At 50.3% G+C, this 18,854-nt stretch overlaps 1 protein-coding gene across 4 annotated transcripts in view; it reads left to right on the forward strand.

The window, feature by feature from the left end:
* Ctl2 (Choline transporter-like 2) overlaps window positions 1-18,854 on the forward strand; it is a 448,555-nt gene that overhangs the window by 65,286 nt on the left and 364,415 nt on the right. Inside the window, exon 1 of one of the 4 annotated variants that reach the window (XM_055064868.2) lies at window positions 12,548-12,605. The exons of the other annotated variants lie outside the window; for them this stretch is intronic. Coding sequence (XP_054920843.1) covers window positions 12,551-12,605 — 55 coding nt within the window. The 5' untranslated portion in view covers window positions 12,548-12,550. Of the gene's footprint in view, window positions 1-12,547; window positions 12,606-18,854 lie in introns of those variants that run through there. 4 annotated transcript variants of the gene reach the window in all.

Consider the following 18,854-nt stretch of genomic DNA (forward strand, 5'->3'; position numbering starts at 1 on the left):
AAAATGACTGACCTGATGCGGCCGTTTAAGCTTGGAGAGGACATTGGTTTGTTCCTGGTTAACTTTGAGCGAACGTGCGAGAAGCAGGGGTTCTCTCGGGAAACGTGGCCACAGCGCTTGCTCACTTTGCTACCCGGCGAGGCGGCCGACGTAGTCGCTCGCTTGGAGAGAGAGGAGGCAGAGGATTTCGACAAAGTGAAATCGAATCTGCTAAAAAAGTACAGGCTGTCAGCGGAGGCGTTCCGTCGGAAGTTTCGGGAAAATGAGAAAGGCAAAAGTGAGTCATATACAGTTTGCCTACAGGCTTATGTCAAACATGCAGGAGTGGCTCAAAGAAGAGAAAGCGTTTGGTGACCACGAGAAAGTTCTGCAGTGTTTCGGGCTAGAACAGTTTTATAGTCGGTTACCTGAGAACGTGCGGTACTGGGTCTTGGATAGGCCAGACGTTAGTACGGTGGCTAGAGCCGCTGAGTTAGCCGAGGAGTTTGTGACGCGTCGGGCTCGCGGAGCTAAGGACGGTCAAAAGGGTGAATTTGGCTCCAAGTTTGAGAGGCCGAAGTTCACACCCATGAGAGCAAAGGGGGACACACGTAGTTCGGATGCAAGTGAAAGCAGTCCGACCGAACGTAAGGAGACGGCGGCAGCCGAAGCCGAACGCAGAAAGCGGTTCGAGATGAGGCAAGTGCGCGTGTGTTATACGTGTCAGAAGCCGGGTCACTTTTCGGCGCAGTGTCCAGAAACAAAAACAAAAGTCGTGTTTTTGTCTTTATGCAGCACTGACGAGAACATGAAGCTTCTCGAGCCTTGCATGCGAGACCTCCTCGTGAACGGGAAAGAGTGCCGAGTGCTTCGCGATTCCGCAGCTACAATGGATGTAGTTCACCCCTCTTACGTAGAACCCGATATGTTCACGGGCGAGTGCGCATGGATCAAGCAAGCAGTGGAAGCTCATAGCGTGTGTCTGCCGGTAGCAAAAGTGCTTATTGAAGGACCTTTCGGAGCACTTGAGACGGAGGCCGCAGTGTCATCTATGCTGCCCCCCCAGTACCCGTACCTATTTTCGAACAGGTCCGATCACCTCCTGCGCGAGAAGGGGCTTTTGTTTGGTGAGGCTAGCGTTCAGGCCTTAACCAGATCGAAGGTTCGGGAGCTCGCTGCAAAGGCGGTAGTTGCGGGGCCGACGTTGTCGAACAATGAGAAAGGGTCAGAGGCGCAGCAAGCTGGTATTCAGAGCACGCCCGAACGGAATAAAATTGAGCCTGTAGCGTTAAAGGCACCAGATACTGGAGAGGAAATTCCCGATGCGGGAAAGTTAGAAGAGCTTCCGGTCGAGCTTCCGGGACTAGGCTCAGTGACGAACAGGAAAGACACCGATCAAGTCATTAGTGACTTAATAAGTAAAGCCTCGCTGTCGCCTGAGCAGAAAACCGAACTACACCAGCTCTTACAAGAGTTTCAAGGTCTGTTCTCTGAGAGGCCTGGTAGGACTTCTGTCCTTACTCATGACATAGAACTTACCTCCCCAGAGCCAGTACGATCCAAGGCGTACCGGGTGTCACCCCGCCAGAGCGATATTATGGAGGCTGAGGTAAAGAAAATGCTACAGCTCGGTGTTATTGAGGCGGGTGAGAGTGATTATACCTCCCCTTTGATTTTAGTTGAGGTACCGGGCAAGGAACCTCGTCCTTGCGTCGACTACCGCAGGCTTAATTCCATCACTAAGGATCAAATTTATCCGATCCCTAACATCGAGGAGCGCCTTGAGAGAGTGAGTAGCGCTCAGTTTATTTCCACCCTAGATCTTGTCAGGGGTTATTGGCAGGTTCCACTTACAGAAGAGGCTAGTAGGTATGCGGCGTTCATTTCACCAATGGGGACATTCCGTCCTAAAGTTTTGAGTTTTGGTTTGAAGAACGCGCCATACTGCTTTTCAAGCCTCATGGATAAAGTGTTGCGGGGACAGCAAGAATTCGCTTTACCGTATCTAGACGACGTAGCGATATTCTCCGCATCCTGGCCTGAGCATATGGCGCACTTGCGGGCAGTGCTAACCCGCCTGCGCGATGCGGGCTTGACAGTCAAGGCTCCCAAGTGCCAGTTAGCACAGGCCGAGGTTGTCTACCTCGGACACGTGATTGGTCGGGGTCGTCGCCGCCCCTCTGAAATAAAGGTGGCCGCTGTGCGAGACTTCCCGCAACCGCGCACGAAGACCGATATTCGGTCGTTCTTAGGTGTCGCCGGCTACTATCAGAGGTACATCCCCAGGTACTCTGATATCGCGGCTCCCCTAACGGATGCTCTAAGAAAGACAGAGCCGCAAACAGTCGTCTGGGATGAGACAAAGGAAAGAGCTTTTAGCGCCCTAAAGAGCGCCCTAACAAGCCAGCCTGTGCTACGATCGCCCGACTACACAAAAGGGTTCGTTGTTCAGTGTGATGCTAGTGAGCGAGGCATGGGCGTTGTACTGTCATCATCATCATCATCAGCCTGATTACGCCCACTGCAGGGCAAAGGCCTCTCCCATACTCCTCCAACTACCCCGGTCATGTACTAATTGTGGCCATGTTGATCCTCCAAACTTCCTAATCTCATCTGCCCACCTAACTTTCTGTCGCCCCCTGCTACGCTTCCCTTCCCTCGGAATCCAGTCGGTAACCCTTAATGACCATCGGTTATCTTCCCTCCTCATTACATGTCCTGCCCATGCCCATTTCTTTTTCTTGATTTCAACTAAGATGTCATTAACGCGCGTTTGTTCCCTCACCCAATCTGCTCTTTTCTTATCCCTTAACGTTACACCTATCATTCTTCTTTCCATAGCTCGTTGCGTCGTCCTCAATTTAAGTAGAACCCTTTTCGTAAGCCTCCAGGTTTCTGCCCCGTACGTGAGTACTAGTAAGACACAGCTGTTATACACTTTTCTCTTGAGGGATAATGGCAACCTGCTGTTCATGATCTGCGAATGCCTGCCAAACGCACCCCAGCCCATTCTTATTCTTCTGATTATTTCACTCTCATGATCTGGATCAGCAGTCACTAACTGTCCTAAGTAGATGTATTCTCTTACCACTTCCAGTGCCTCGCTACCTATCGTAAACTGCTGTTCCCTTCCAAGACTGTTAAACATTACTTTAGTTTCGTTGTACTGTGCCAACGGGAAAATGGAGAAGTAGAACACCCCGTCCTGTATGCTAGTCGTAAGCTGACGAGTCGTGAGCAGGCGTATAGCGCCACCGAGAAAGAGTGTGCGTGTATCGTGTGGGCCGTTCAGAAATTGTCATGTTACCTAGCTGGCTCGAGGTTTATCATTGAGACGGATCACTGCCCTCTCCAATGGCTGCAGACCATCTCTCCCAAAAATGGCCGCCTCCTGCGCTGGAGCCTCGCTTTGCAACAATATTCCTTTGAGGTGCGTTACAAAAAGGGGAGTCTCAACGGTAACGCCGATGGCTTAAGTCGAAGCCCCTAACGTGGGAATCAGCCTCAAAATTGCTTGTTACTGGTGTTTTTCTTCCTGAGGCAGGATTTTTAACCTATTGCTTTTGTGTAGTGTTTCAAAGTGATGATGTGCTTTCTAGTGCAATTTTCCGATTTGTGGACGCGTTCTGAGTGCTGCTAAACTACTGTAAGGAACTAGGCAGCAGTATAAAAGGGGAAAGAGCCTGGCAGGGCTTAGTGAGGGTTGTGCCGTGCTTGCTGACTGAGCGGTTGACTTTCGGCGTAGTTCTAACGCTTGCCGGAAACGAGAACAAAAATGTCAACTCTCCCGAAGTCACTTTGCAGTGTCCTGTGTGAACGTGAACGTGAGAACGAGGCCTTCTCTGTGCGCTGCGCTCAAGAAACGCCAAAGGACGCCCGACTTCGGTTATGAGCATCATCGAGCGACATCCCTCCGGACAGCGGATGCAGTCCCCTGACCATCGGGATCTCCTTCCCCCGGCGGGGCGGTCTGTTACGTTTCGCCTACAACGCGCGGTAATGCCGGCGCGGATGCAACGGACGCCGGGGCTTCGTTCAAAGCGGCGGACATTTTGGCCCGTTCGACGCCGCCGCAACGCCTCCCCGCCAAGCGTGTCCAGGCGTGTTTCAGTGCCACGTGTCTTCGTGTGTGCGTGTGTGTGTGTGTGCCCACGCTTGTCAAAGCGCGGCAGCCGGGGAGCGGAGCTCCCCAAGTGAGGAGCCAGGAGGTCTGTCCGTCGGCGGGTTGGCGATGCGTCACTACACTCGTCTCAACATGTCTCTCGGCTCGACCGTGCTCCGCCGTCGCGTGGGCTCATGCTCCGCCGTCGCGTGGGCTCATGCTCCGCCGTCGCGTGGGCTCATCCCGTGACCTTACTTCTGGCCCGCGACGCCGAGAGTATAAGAGCAGCTGCCCCCGGACGCCAGGAGAGAGGCTCCGATTTCTTCTGTTGAGTTACGTGCTCTCCCGTCTCTCCACTTCGGTCGACCTGACCGGCCGCTCTTTTGCGATGTTAGAATAAACAAGTTGTTCTGTTACCAGTCTACTCATGCTTTGCCGGGACCTTCGGATGCTTCCAGTGCCCCAGGCCGCCAGGCCAACGCTACCCTTGGGGCTTGCGACCCATTTGCAATAACGGGCGTCAGCACCGAGACCCCCAACAACACATAAACACCGACAAGTCCCGACACGGAGCAGTATCGATATCGGTTCGTTGCTGTTTTCGACGGAAAGCTGCCCGCCGCACTCACCGGCACTTCCCTAAATTATATGCGACTGCGAACATGGGTGTATTTTTACATATTACATTCAGTGTATACCACTTCACCTAGCACTGTTTTTAGGCAGAGAACCGCTATTTGACTTGCAATCTATTTTAGTCTTTTTAAACGACGTTGACACGCTCCACGTTTTCTGTCCAAGAAATTCGTAACACGGCCTCTTCCGACAGGCCACGGTTGCGATGTCAACCTTTGTTATAGCACATGGCTCCGGGCCCTTGTACTCAAGGGACCCGCTGAGGCTGTTGTGCTACTCATCAACAGTCACATTGTGCATGTAACGCTATTACACCCTTGTTACAGATCCTATACTTATAGCATACCCTACTTCAACCATTCTCATATTTTTATTCCTTCTCTATTTTAAGCAATTTATAGCTCTGTTCTAGGCCTCTATACAGCCACGTCACATCAGCCATTAGTCCATTGAGTACTCATCGTCACTGCCTTGGCGCTCTTTGGCCACACTTGGTCCTTGCGCCATTAAACACTAGATATTATCACCATCATCATCATCGTCATCATTTTTACATATTGTCATGCAGGCTCATTATTTAGCTCCGGAGGTGCACTGTTTGCCTCGTATGCCAAATGAGCACCAAGCGTATATGCCCCTCGATACAGCAGCGTATAAACCTCCTCGTTCACCTGCCAACGGTGTCTATACTATGATCTGCGTTTCCGCAAGAAAACTACGCATTCCCTACATGAACGATCATACGGGCAAAGTCCATCTATGTCCACTTTACGGAACATATTGTGTGCATGAAGAGAATACGAAGAAAAAGTAACCAGCACAACGATCCCATACTACGGTCTCCCGCTCGCTGTTTTCGAAGGTGTGTGTGGTCGCTCATATCAGCGCGATTCAGATATATGCAGTGGTGCTTACATGCATAAAATCTGCCTGTTTTGATATGTTCTGACATTAATTGATGTCACCGATGAGCGGCTAGCAATGCGAACGATGAGTGGTCGCTGTACCTGCCGATGTAAACAAATGCAACGTTCGGTGTTTTGGACTGTCAGCGGCGTTCTTGCAAGATGCAAATGGGGAAGGTCGTGCTCCACACCTTAGTAAGCATGCGAAGCGCTTCCCTGAGAAGTGGTAAGACACCTAAAATAGCAAGCAGTACGTATAAAATCGGTAGTTAGGGCTACGATTGGTCTTCATGTTGCAGCACGATATGTGGCGCATGGGCGCTGGCTGTCTTGGTGGCAGGTCGAATGCGAACGGCGATTCATGGCTATTGAATTCGTTAGAATGATAACCGTCAATATTTGACAGATCCGAAGAGCTGGTGCAGCGGACATTGGAGAGCTTTAGCTTAGGGGATGCAAGCGGCTTGCGTACGCAAGAACTAGGGCGACGGTACTGCGCATGCGCAGACCGCTACGCCTACTTGCGTCCTTGGGTTGTTGGGGCGTCCGAAAATATCGCTGTCCCTAAGCGGTCATGTTACCCACGTGATTCTCGCGGTGTATGAGAACTTACGAGAAGCGTGGCCAGCCGAGGCAAGTCACCCATCCCGCCACACAGCGGAGAGCATGGCTGCGCCGGCGAGGACGTGTGCACTTCACGGCCGACGTGGTGAAGAAGCTGGTCGCAGAGCGCACAGGCACGCTGTCACCGCAACGGCGACATGCCAAAATTTGCAGGAGGCTTTAAATAAATTAAAAAAAAAGGACAGACCACAACGTATTATGCTGCACGAGACGTCTAACTACAGTTTACCAAACGTATGTTTGGATTGCTTCGGCTCGGCCTCAGTCGTGACGTAGACGGGTAGATAATCTTATAAATGTTTTGCCAAATGTCGACAGACGTCGTTTTTATATATATTAGAGAGGTTTAGCGTGTCCGGTATTCGGGTAAACGCAGGCGGGGGAGTAAACGGGACCGGCCTGCATGGTGCATCCACCTGGTGGCGCAAAGCTAAAACACAAGAACAGCTAATATTGCAGTAAGCAAGTCTATTCTACTTCGCTGCTGGGGTAAATTTTCGGCACTGGCGTAATCGTGTTGCTGGCAAAAATTTACACCCGTAGCAAAGTAAAATACACTTGGTTACTTCAATATTAGCTGTTTTTCTCTGTTTGAGCTTTGCGCTTTTCTCGTTTGAGTTTACCCGAATACCGGACACGCTAAGCCTCTCTATTAGAGACTTTTAGCGTGTCCGGTATTCCGGCAAGCGCGTGCGGTTTGCCGGTTTAGCGGGGGCGTAAACGTGAGCGGCCAGATTGGTGGCGCCAGCTGGCGGCGCAAAGCTCAACCACACAAACACAAAGCTAATTACTAGAGAGTTTTAGAATTGGGGACCCAAGCGGCTTGGGGACCCAAGAAAATTGCGCGCCACAAGTGCGCATGCGCAGAACCCAAGCTAGTCTTGGGTTCTTGCGTTCGCGTTAACCCAAGACCCAAAAATCGAAAACTAGCGTGGGCCCCCAAGCCGTCTTGGGCCACCCTCGCGGGTTACAGCGATGGCGTACAGCAGATGGTCGCAGAGCAAACTTTATTTACTTCGACTGATTTTCGCCATTTCACGCGGGTGAACTCGCAGTTTTTTTCGCAGCGTGTCACAAGAAAACACTAAGAGCAATTGGCTTCGATTGGCTTTGATTGGCTTAGAATCGCACACTAAATTCGTAATACTAACCGGTACTAACACAGTGATTACGTTTCTTACATTTTATTGTTCGCTCTTTTTGCTCAAAAATGCATTCTGTTCGTTTTCACTTGTAAAAAAAAGGGGTTCTTTTTTTTTTTTTTGCTTTCAAACACTTTCCTATATTCCACACTGCGGCGCCCCGAGCGCTCAACCCAACGCTGTCTGCGTTCGACCCAATCCTCAAACTCTGCTGCTCATCAAAACCAAGAGCAACCGACGCAACGCCGCTTGCGGGCCCAGAGCCTTGCGCCCCCAATTCTAAAACTCTCTAATTATTGTCACTCGAAGCTTTGGCGCGGTCACGAATCAGCCGAGCGTCTGCTCTTCGCTGCCAGCGGGCGAGACCGGCATGCCGTTCGCGCCTTTCCCGGTGAGGTACGCGTTACGTCACACGAAGAGGTTCGCTCGGCTGCTTGGTCACGTTTCGTTTTTGCGCCTTCTTGCTTTAAAATTATATTGGAATTGCCACCTACCCCTTTTGACGTGCTCGACCCCAATTCTTACAACGCTGCCACGACTTGAATTCATTGTAGCTTGCCTCGGAGCCAGGTTAACAGCGTTTCTAAGAGACACTCTCCCACAGAACAGTCCATATTACTGTTGGACCGATTCTAGCATCTGTTTCTGCTGTGTTCAATCCATAGCGACTAGATCGAAGCCATTTGTTTGCAACGGAGTCATTGAAGTTGAAACCCACACGGAGCCAATTTGCTGGGGGTCACTGTACTGAGAAATGCAATCTCGCAGACCTTGTTACAAGAGGTTTATCAGCCCGCTTCCTAGCAGATGGTATGGCCCCGATTGGCTAGCTCCTGCTCTTGAAGCATGACCAAAGAAAGAATAAAGCGCCGATTCGAAAATTTCCTCGCACGAAGAAAGAAACGCTATGGACATAGTTGCGTCTAGTATGAACATACTACACGCAACCAAATATAGTCGCTAATATAAGATTCTTAGGGTAACTGCACAGGTAAAGAGATTTATCCACACTTATCAAAGGCGCGCCCATCATCCATGGGAAGGCCGTCTTTGTGCTCCAGAAATACGAGAAAGCGAAGTATGGCTGAAGAACATGCACTTGCAGGCATTTAATAAAGACATCGTCTCATGGCAAGACACTCGAGAAAACTTTGCGCATTCGGGACCTCCATCGGTTCTTGGGCAAAGAAGGCGTACTTCGCATAAAGACCCTCCTCGACAACGCGACTTCGGACGACGGGAAATGCACGGCACTGGTCGGCATATTGCATACACCTCACGGTGAACGACATTCATCGGCGCATTCTTCGTGGTGGTGTTATGCCCTCGCCGAGCTACGAGAGCGGTTCTGGTCGCCTAGAGGGCGCCATTGTGTTAAGAGAGGGCTGTAAAGTTTGGAGTCGGGCATGAAATAGATGGTAGCTGGCGCATGCCGTCGTCCAACTTATCCACGCTGAGTACGTTGTTGAAGGGAGAGACTTGTTCTCATCGAGAACGAGGAATATGGGTTTATTTGCAGTATTTACATGAAAACGTTACGGTTCATCAGTCTAACAATACTGCAAGAGGAATGCACCCTCAGCAGCCGCACAACGGCTGCCTATAAACACTCTGTCTTCCCTAGATCCCTAGGTGAGGGAAAAACGGCCGTTCAACCTGCTACAAACTCGGAGCGTTCAAAGTCATCGTAGCCGACCCGCCTTTAAGGGGGAGGGTTGCACACACTTCCGCACAGGTTTCACTGACTACGCCGAGGTGAGTGGGTTCTCGGAGACACGGGGCTTTTCCTTGAGCAGGCGCCTCTTCATCCCAGTGTTGACCCTGCAGGCAATGGCCGCCGTGTCTGTCCATGACTTCTAAGCCCCGTGAGGCGGCTGCCAGACATCTTCTCCCAGGATTTCCACCGCTTCTAACAAGCCGTGGCGGCCACTGCGAATCCACGAACAATACTTGGTGTGCCGACCGCGTTTAGTCATAGCGGCGGCGCTCGCTTGGGGACGCGGCGTATTGTATTCCCAGAACGACCCATCGCAGCGCGCCGGGCGCGTTCCAAGGTCTGGCTCTCCGAATATCGCCACCCCCACCCCTGTGGCTGGTTGGGCATATTTTGTAAGTCAGTACCCTTGCAGGCCGTTCGTAACAGTGCATATAGTAAATGTGGCGTGTGTTTGCGATTCCGACTGAACGCTGCTACAACACCAACAGCGCCACTTCCAAAGGACAGTGTCCCGATCACATCCGTTTCAAGTCAGCGGCGTCGATTTTGATAGGCCTGTGTTTGTGCAAGGAGACATTACCGTGAAAGGCTGCATTGTTTCTACATGCGCGGTTGTTGGAGCTGTGCATTTAGAGCTATGCAGAGACGTGGCTGTTAAGTCGTTTCTTATGGCTTTCCGTCGTCTTGTTGCGCGGCGTGGAATATCAAGGATTCTATATTCCGGCAATGCTCTAACGTTTAAAGCAGCCAGTCGTGAACTCAAGTCGACGTACAAGATTATTCTTCCAGACATACAAGGGCAGAACTTTTGCGCTACGAGTCATATAACGTGGATATTTATTGTGGAGCGTGCTTCTTGGTGGGGAGGCTTTTTGAAAAGGGTGATTCGGACTGTCAGTGTCTCACGAGAACGTTAGGGAAAGGTAGCTTCAACTGTGAACAGCTGCGTAGGCTTTTAGCAGAAGTCGATGCAGTGGTAAATTCTAGACAATTAACATATTTCTGTTGACGCTTAAGACGTCGATGTTCTTACACCTGCTTATTTTTTAGCACTTGGACGACTCACCGTGAAGTTAGTGAAGCGTCAGGAAGTCGCGCTGGCGCGCTGCGCCTTTGGAGAGGCCGGCAACGCAGGCTATTTTCTGGAACCACCGGTACTACCTGTTGGCTTTTGGAAGTGCACACTTCGGCCTGTCAAAGAAAATGGCATTCACGTGCAATGACAAAGTGCCGATAACATTTTAGAAAAGGGGAAGGATTTCCAACGTATATGAGAGCACTGACTGAAACTTTCGCGTGCCGGCTATAGCGAACAGCACCGAGATTATACGAGGTCGATACTTGTACCTCGGCTAGAAATGTGCCAGTGGATTTGTATGGGGCGGAGGGTGTTGTAAATCGCGTGGATGGTTGGCTGTGTACGCCATAGGACTGTTTTCATGTATGCCACGTTTGGACGGTATCGCGCTAAGCGCCAATAAAGTTTGCAGAATGACTTTTCCCACAACATTTACGCACTGTCGAATGCTTTCGTGCTGTCTATGGATGCCCTATATAATGGCTTCCCGTTTGGAATTGTTGCTAAACATTTTCAACGCACCCGTCTGCTGGTGTGAACGCCCGCTGCCTAACCAGCACAGGCGCGACTGTTATCTGCCTGGACTGTGCTGCACTCGGTGCTCCGGCCATTCTGGGGAGTATACGCGCCTTCGACAGGCAAGCATCCTTTTGAAGCAGGAGTATGCGTGTGCATGTAATGTAGCGCTAATTGGCTCTGAGCGCATACAGGGGAAAAACTTGCGGCAGCAATCGTTGCGGGCGTGTCTCGAGAAAATCATAAATTGGCCCATGGACGTCCACGTGGAGAGCTCCATTCTCAGCTGAAAGCTTTTACGTGAACTGCTTCCATTATTCCAGGAAGGTCACTGGATCATTCGCCGTGTGATCGATTTCGCCTTCTAGAATTGATCTTGCAGCACCTCCCAGGTCCTTCATACTCACTTGGCCGTCTTTTTACATTCCTGCGCAGGTTATTTACGAGGAGGAGATGGCTCGTTCCTTCCCTGACAGAATATTTTTGATTTACTTGGCATGCCATTTCTGCAGAATCGTAATTTCCCAAAACGCTCGATTTTGCCGGTGACGAGGTTGTCGAGTTATCTGAGCGCGGATCATTGCGACACCAATTTTTCTCTTCGCCCGTGATGAGCGTCGATGCCACTTGTTAGTGCTGGAGACGTTGCGTAACCTTCGGCTAAGGTTTGTGGTTCTTTGTCTACGGAACTCCACCTCTCTGTGCTACTTCACCCTGTGTCGCCTAGGTTTGTACGCGAGACTACGATGTGTTCGTTATGTTGCGTTTAGTCTGATCTTCACACGTGAGATAACACAGAGTAACAGCATATGGTTTTCTATCAATTTGGTAAATAACCATGCATTACAACAGTCTCAGGGCAGTGCTGGGCCAGTTGATACTTGAGAAAAACCAGCGAGGAAACGCGACGCACACGCGAAGGAGACAGCACCACGCTGTTCGCCTCCGTGTACTGCGCCGCGTGCCGCCTTGCTGACGGCGCTCTGCACTGACGCGGCTATGTGTAGTGGTCGTGTACGGCGAGCATCGCCCAACAGATCCAGGCGCTTAGGGCCGAACAAGCCGGTCTTTAATGTTAAGCGTTATTTGCTCTTCGCACTACCTGACACAGGAAGTCCACTTACAGCCTTGTGGCAAGGCGTTGACATTGACACGGTGGACATCGGCAGTGCGCTTAGGTTGATGCACGCGGTGTGTATACAAGTGGGCGAGATGGAGAACCCCGCAGTGTAACTCTATCAGAGGGCGCCCCGCGGTGCAGTTTGCTCGGCCAGTGTAAAAGAAAAGCTTTACGGTAATTCAAAGGGCAGTGCTGCTCGGAGCCAGGTCAGGAAAATGTGCTGTAGGAAATGAAGGCGACCGGTGTGGAAATGGTGCGGAAGCCGTGTTTGTGCTGGTAGGATGTCTCCGTGTCCATCAAGCGATGAATGCTTGGCATAACCGAGTCTGTGGACATAAAGAAAGGCGAATGGACTTCTCGTGCGGACTAGTAAAATACGGTTCAACTCTTGGTGGCTAAATGTATGGAAAGTGCGGAATATAAAGAAGGTAACTTTTTATGGCAATAATATATCTTACGAATATGTTGGTTTGTTGACACGGACCACAGATCTTGAGCGCCGAGAAGAGACGCAGTAGAAAGTTGGGAAAACAGTGCGCTTCGACGTGCTCGTTTCAACGCTCAGAAAGTGCGTCCATCCATTTGCGCGCATCGCAAGGTGGTCAACTTGCGGCGTCTTTCTTAGCCCGTATTGCTAACGTTGCCGGTGCTGCGTTAGCAGCCGCAGTGGGCGGCGCTCGGTGCGGGGTCCCGTCACGGCGTTCTTCTTCTGCGTAAACAGCTGCCGCCAGATGTGGCCCACCTGGCGAAAAAGGATGGACGCCCGCACTCCGCTCGCCGGCGCAGGTACGTCTCCTCGTTGCGACGCGGTTGGCGCACCTCGCTTTGTTCAGCAGGTGAACCTTCTCGCTCGCTTTCTGCACTCTAGGGGGCCATGTTGTGGAATGCGAGGGGTTCTTTTTTCCCGGCGCTCTTCATTGGGCGTTTCAGAAGCGCGTGTTATGCGTTCGGGAAGAATATCTTGAAACGGATCTATGAGCGGCAATCGCAAGATTTGGGCTCTGCTTGTTTGCCCATCAATGAATACTTGGCGTAGGGTTGGCTTCACTGCGTTTAGCTCAAACGCGAAAAGCGCACTTTCCAGGTTTCAGCCATGGAGCTCGCAAATAGCCCCAACGCCGCCTGAGGCTCTTATCGTTTGCAACTGTGTGCGCCAGAGCAGGGCGAATTCGTTCGAGGTTTCCTTTGTAGCAGTTTGCTACGTTTGGGTGGGTGTGGGAATATTCCAACAGCAATCACATATTCTTTGATTTGATTGGACGATTTGTTTTAGACCTATCGTGCTCTACATCTACTCTGTTGCTGTATACAAGCGGTTGTTGCCATATTGAGCGCATGAAGCAGACTAGCTTCTGTTTGCGCATTATCCATGCCTTTAGACAACCTGATTTGTTGCGGTAGACGCGAGGCTCTTTATTGTTTAGCCAATGTCACCGTGCTTGAATCCAGACTTGTACACCTTACAGAAATAACCGATTACAATTACTTACGTTAAAAAATTTGATTCATTACGGTTACGAATTACTGCCCCTTGAAAGTAAGTGGGCAATTAATAAAAAGTAATCTAGTACCTTAGCGTTGCTTTCCTTCCCACTTTGAATTAACATTGTGCCAAGTAGAGCGCGCTCGCCCTGCGTCCTCGGCAGCCATTCACTAAGAATTGCTTCTCCAGATTTTCTTCCCTAACCTTCCCTCGTCCCTAACCTTCCCTCGTTTTCTTGCGAACGCATCTGCAGGCGCGACACTGAAAACTCTCTCGATGTGCGCACCGGAGAGGAGGGCTTGGTGCAAAACGAACGAATGCACAATATTGTGAGATATGTACTGTAAGACGCAACGGCGATGAAGTGGACACCAAGTGACACAGGGGAATACACACCAACTAGCCCAATTCAAAGCTGTTCTATAGATTGTGCATGTTTACTGAGCCAATGGGCTCTGGATTGGGTCCTCTACGAAGCGCAGCGCTTCATTGTTACTATGGTTAGGGAAAGGCGCTCCCGATAAGGCCAGTGGTAAGCTGAAAAATCGTCCCATAGGTGATTACCTGGCATACGCGTCCGATGTGGGTATCGAGCCATCGAAGCGCTGTTTCAGTTTGTCGGCCAACGTCTGCTGGGCCTCCTCTCGGCGCCCTTCACTCGTTAGACCTCAACGACCAATTGTAACGGACGCCAACAAACGTTCACGCTCCATGAAAAGGTAACCAAAACTGAAATGTTATTGATTATAAAGCTGCATAATATTCAGTCCCAAAAGAGCTGTTCGTGAGTTACAATCGCAAAAGTAGGTGTATATGAGTCGCGTACGTATATATCAAAAAGATGTAAACGTATGCGTTTAACGGCTAAAAGCTTTTCTACGAGGGTTATTCAAAAAGTAAGGACCGTTTGCTTATATGTAAATTATTACGCGTCAGAATAAAGTTTTATTTGTGTAGTGCCGTCTGTTAATTCTTCGCGAAAAATTTATGCGAAGATAATAAATTTATTGTTTTGGCCCAGTAGTCGTCTGCTTGTAGCGGATTGCAGGCAATGTCCCCGAAAATCGTTGCTCCCGCCTGTTGTCATGTGCGAGCTCTAGTTGGATTTTTGCATGCGAAAGGATCATCAGCTTCTGACATTCATGCGGACTTGTGCCTAGTTTATGGACCTACAATGATGAGTGAAGGAAAGGTCAGAAAATGGCGTCGAGGCTTCAAAAATGGCCGCACAAATGTGCACGATGAAGAGCGGAGTGGCAGGCCCAGCATACAGGCCAATGCAACAAGTGGACCGGGAATTGCGATTAGATCGACGACTGACAGTTAGTGATGTGGCTAATAAATTTCCTCTTGTTGGACGGATGATAGTTTTACGCGATTGTAGCTGAAAAGCTCGGATACAACAAAGTGTGTGCAAGGTGGCTACCAAAAATGCTTACCGACCAACTCAAACAGCAACGAATGACAAGTGGACGAGCTTTTTTGGACCGCTACCGACGGAGATTTTCATCGCAAATTGTTACAAGCGACGAGACGTGGATGTCCTACGCCACTGCAGACACGAAACAACAATCAATGCAGTGGCGCCACTACTCTTCACTAAAACCGAAAAAAAAATTCAAGCAATCTCCTTACTCGAGTCGAAAAATGATGGCTGGCGTTTTGTGAAACGAAAAGGGCACTCTTTTGGTTGATTTCATGAAACGTGGGGGCACAGTTACAGCTGACGTATACTGCGAAACGCTCACCAAACTGAGACGTGCGATCGAAAATCGATGGCGCGGGAGTCTTGGCGTGGGAACTTATTGCTCACCCACCCTGCAGTCCTCACCTTGCAATCCAGAAGTACATGTTGCTGGACTAGTCGGTTCGTATTGCTGAGTAGACCATAAATATGATCGCTTAGGCGCAAACAAGGAAGGGAGCAAGGGGAGGTTGCGCCAAAGCGATCACATTTAGGGTCTACTCAACAGTCCTGATATTGCAGCAAGCGACTATTGCACTTGAAACAGTGGTTCAACTGGTTCAATTCCCAAGCGGCGAATTTCTATGCAGAGGGACAAAAAAATTGGTACAGTGGTACGAAAAGTGCTTAGAACGGTGACTATGTAGAAAAGTTTCTGCTTCGTTGGAGTTCGCTGAACTATCGTGTCCCTGTGGGAGGATGAAAGAAGCGGCAGAAAATGGTGCTCGTCCAAAAAATAAAAGAAAATGGAATAAATATGTAAATAACAAAGAAAAGAAACGAAAAAAAAAAAGACATTAAGCAATGCAATGAAAAATAACTAAGTGCTGTTGCCTATAGCTTGAAATTTAGCCTAAGCGAATGGATTCTAAAGCCGCCTTTGAAACGGTTATGCCTATTGGTTGCAGTGTCTTTAACTTGTGGAGGAGGTATGATCCTATTTTCTGTCTTGCGCAGAACGGAAATTTCACTGTAGGATGTAGTTTTCCATTAGTAACCACACTTGGTCGTTCATATTAGGCTATAGCGGAAACGTATAACTGGCGTTTGTAGTTCCCTATGTTTGCAGGTCCTACAGCGTCCCCATGTTGCGCTACGCGGTGGGTGACTGGCGTTCCTGCCGAAGCAGTATATAACTTATCGTGACTTGTTTCGCCGCGTCTCCCCATCGCCCCAACAAAAGGGGGCGCACCGAAGAGTTTTTTGTTTTGTGGTCGCCACAAGGAAAACACCACGCTACCAAGTCATTAACAGCGTAATGACAGTGATAGCCACCTTTCCCTTTCTCATTGCAAAGTGCTTGACAGAGACAATAGGAGCCGGCTACAAATCTGGCTAGCGGCGACCTTCTTGAATTGCGAAATGTGAAACATGGCAAACTGCAGAACCTGGTGTCAATTGGATACTTTCTTGCCACGGTGGACCCGCACCGCAGTATGAACACCAGTCGTGGTGTAATTTCGGATGATGATTTGCTGAAGCTAAGTTAGAATTAACTGCGAGGGCTGGAGTGACCAGAATGTCGTCACTTCCGACCCAGCAGCTGAAGTGTCCGAGACTATAGAGGCACGCTACGTAACGAGTCTGGCCTCCGATGCTTCACATGCCAGAGGTTCGGCCATAGTTGAGAGTTGTCAAGGTAGACCGACTTCCGCCAAATGCAGTGCTGTTCAACACGCGTCTGATTCATGCGATGCTCCACGTTGTGGAAACTGCGATAGGAAGCACACTCGCGGTCCCGCCCATCGTGGAAAACAAATTGTGACCAAGAAATGTATCCTTCAAGGAGGCACGCAGGCGGGTACCATACTCGCCAAAGAATAGCTTTACCGAAGTGGCGCGTCAGGATGCTGGGCAACAAACGTTCATTTGAGGGATCGCCAGCCGTTAGTGTGCAGGCGCGAGTAAGAGCGGGCGCGAGAGAGAAAATCTGGGGGCTTTTGCTGCTTGAATATATCACTCTGCCTAGGCACTACGGAGGAGGTTTCTTAGCGCGTCTTGTATGCGTTGGTCCCCTAGGCATTGCGGAGTGCGGTGGAGTTTGTTTACGCTCGGACGCTGGCTGCCGGCGCGGTGGGCACGGACGCTTGGAGAGGTTGCGGCTTAATTGCGAATTAGTGCGATTGTAAGGTGCTCTGTCTGGGATTTCTGCGATGTCAGATTACTCAGAGTCGACGGGCTTGCACTCTGCTGTATTCGGCTTCAAAAATAACTTTCGGAAGCAAGCGTGAAGTGCATCGTCAGCCGCGGCGACTTCCTGAACACCGCCGCTTTCGATTGCCAGCATAAACAGAATGGACTTTATGCCGTCGCGCTGGGAAGGTTCTGTTCCCAGTGAGCGCTCGGCGACAAACTCGGCACCCATGATCAAACCGGGACATGAAAGCTGCTTATTCGAGTCGGGCAACCATTGCGAATGTAGTTGACTATGCACATTAAACTTATTCTGTTCAAACGTGTTCTAAGATTATCATGCTTGGCAACCAACGTTCTGGCGTAAGTTGACCGAGGATGTATTATGAATACAGTACGCGCCGACTAAGAAATGAAAGTGTGTTCCTTTCCATTCTGTAACCAAAGCCATGCCTATATCTGTGTGCCGACCGGCCCTCTCTCGTGCTTCCGAATATGGCCGGCAAGCTGTCGACGCCGCTCTTCGCGCGCTGTATTGCTGCAGAAAATAACGTTGCTGCTGCAAAGAGTAGTTGTTCGTTTTTCAGCTCTCTCGACCAGGCGAGGTGACCTTGTACGCACAGGCACCATTCGAGACCTAAGAGTGCGCTTAATCTCAACACGTCGCGTGCGTCAGATTGATGGTGACACATTCGCGGCAACTGTCATCATTTTTAGCCACGTCAACAGCTTTTTCGATCGAGTTATTTTACAGTTCCTTATTTTGTAAAGCTTGATGTCCGGATGCCAGATAAACAATGTTTAGAAAATCGTTCTGCGGAAATTATAGGAGCACGAAAGCTAGAAAAACGTGTTTCCTCGGAGCTTCGCAGTTGCCTGAATTGGGATGTACGCCGGTGCGGCACACCGCATGACACATGGAGACACGTCTGATTGTTGTCGCCTGAGGTATACCTTAATAGGGTTCCAAGGCTAGACACACAATATTAACGCGGTATACATAATGCGTTACGCATCGACAATGTTCTGACTTGACTCGCGTCCTATTTAGATCGTGGGCAGACCGGCGGGAGCGCCTCTAGGCCCGTCGCCGTTCTATATTGCCGCTATGTCGAAGCTGAAAGTTTAATGACGACATGCTAAGAAGTTTCCCAATCCAAACAACTTGTTGACACCTCTCAGGAAAGCGCGAAAACATGCCACGCGTCGTCGACAGCACGTTCGCTGTGCACCCTCCAGCGCGATCCCGCTTACCAGCATAGCGCCGGGCGATAGACGGCGCTGTGATCGCAAAATAGCGGTCGAGAAGGCTTTGACGTAAAGCCCCTCAATCTTTCAAAAGTAGCGCCATTCTTAGATCTTTCCGCCACCCCGCTCACCCTGGCGCGTCCTCCTCCACGCTTCCTGTCGCCCCAGCCTCCTCCGCTCCCCCATTGGCCAATCTGTGTCACGTGGAAGCGGGCGCCATGCTTTTGTATATTTTTTTCTTTCCAGCGCGGAGCAGGCGCCGCGCTTTTGTATATTTTTTCTTTCCAGCGCGCGCCGACCTCCATTGTTGGGCCTGCGCGACGAAAGTACGGCAGGCTGACTGACGGAGTGCGTTAGCGTAATAGAATGTGCAAGGCCGAGAACTTAATTGCGATGCCATGCTGCTGCACCTTCGGTTGCCGCAACAGACACAGCGGGGGCAAAAAGCTTTTTGCTTTGCCGTCCGGCGGGCGCAACGCAAAAAGTGTGGATTCGCAGGATCGGGCGGGCTGACTTCGAGGAAGTGGCAAAGAGCGCACGGCTTAGTGAAGTAAGGGCCACGGTTACTCACAACCTCTTATTTTGAGCCTAGTTCACGCCTTCAGCTTCGAAAAAGTAGGTGTTCATGCTCTGCGTAGTTTTTAGCGCGTTGTTTGACTTTCTTTTTTCGAATGTGCTCTCTTTGTTTCATGTAGTATCGTCTTGT

The sequence above is a fragment of the Dermacentor andersoni genome, chromosome 1 (assembly GCF_023375885.2).
Source record: "Dermacentor andersoni chromosome 1, qqDerAnde1_hic_scaffold, whole genome shotgun sequence".
NCBI classification, from domain to species: Eukaryota; Metazoa; Arthropoda; class Arachnida; order Ixodida; family Ixodidae; genus Dermacentor; species Dermacentor andersoni.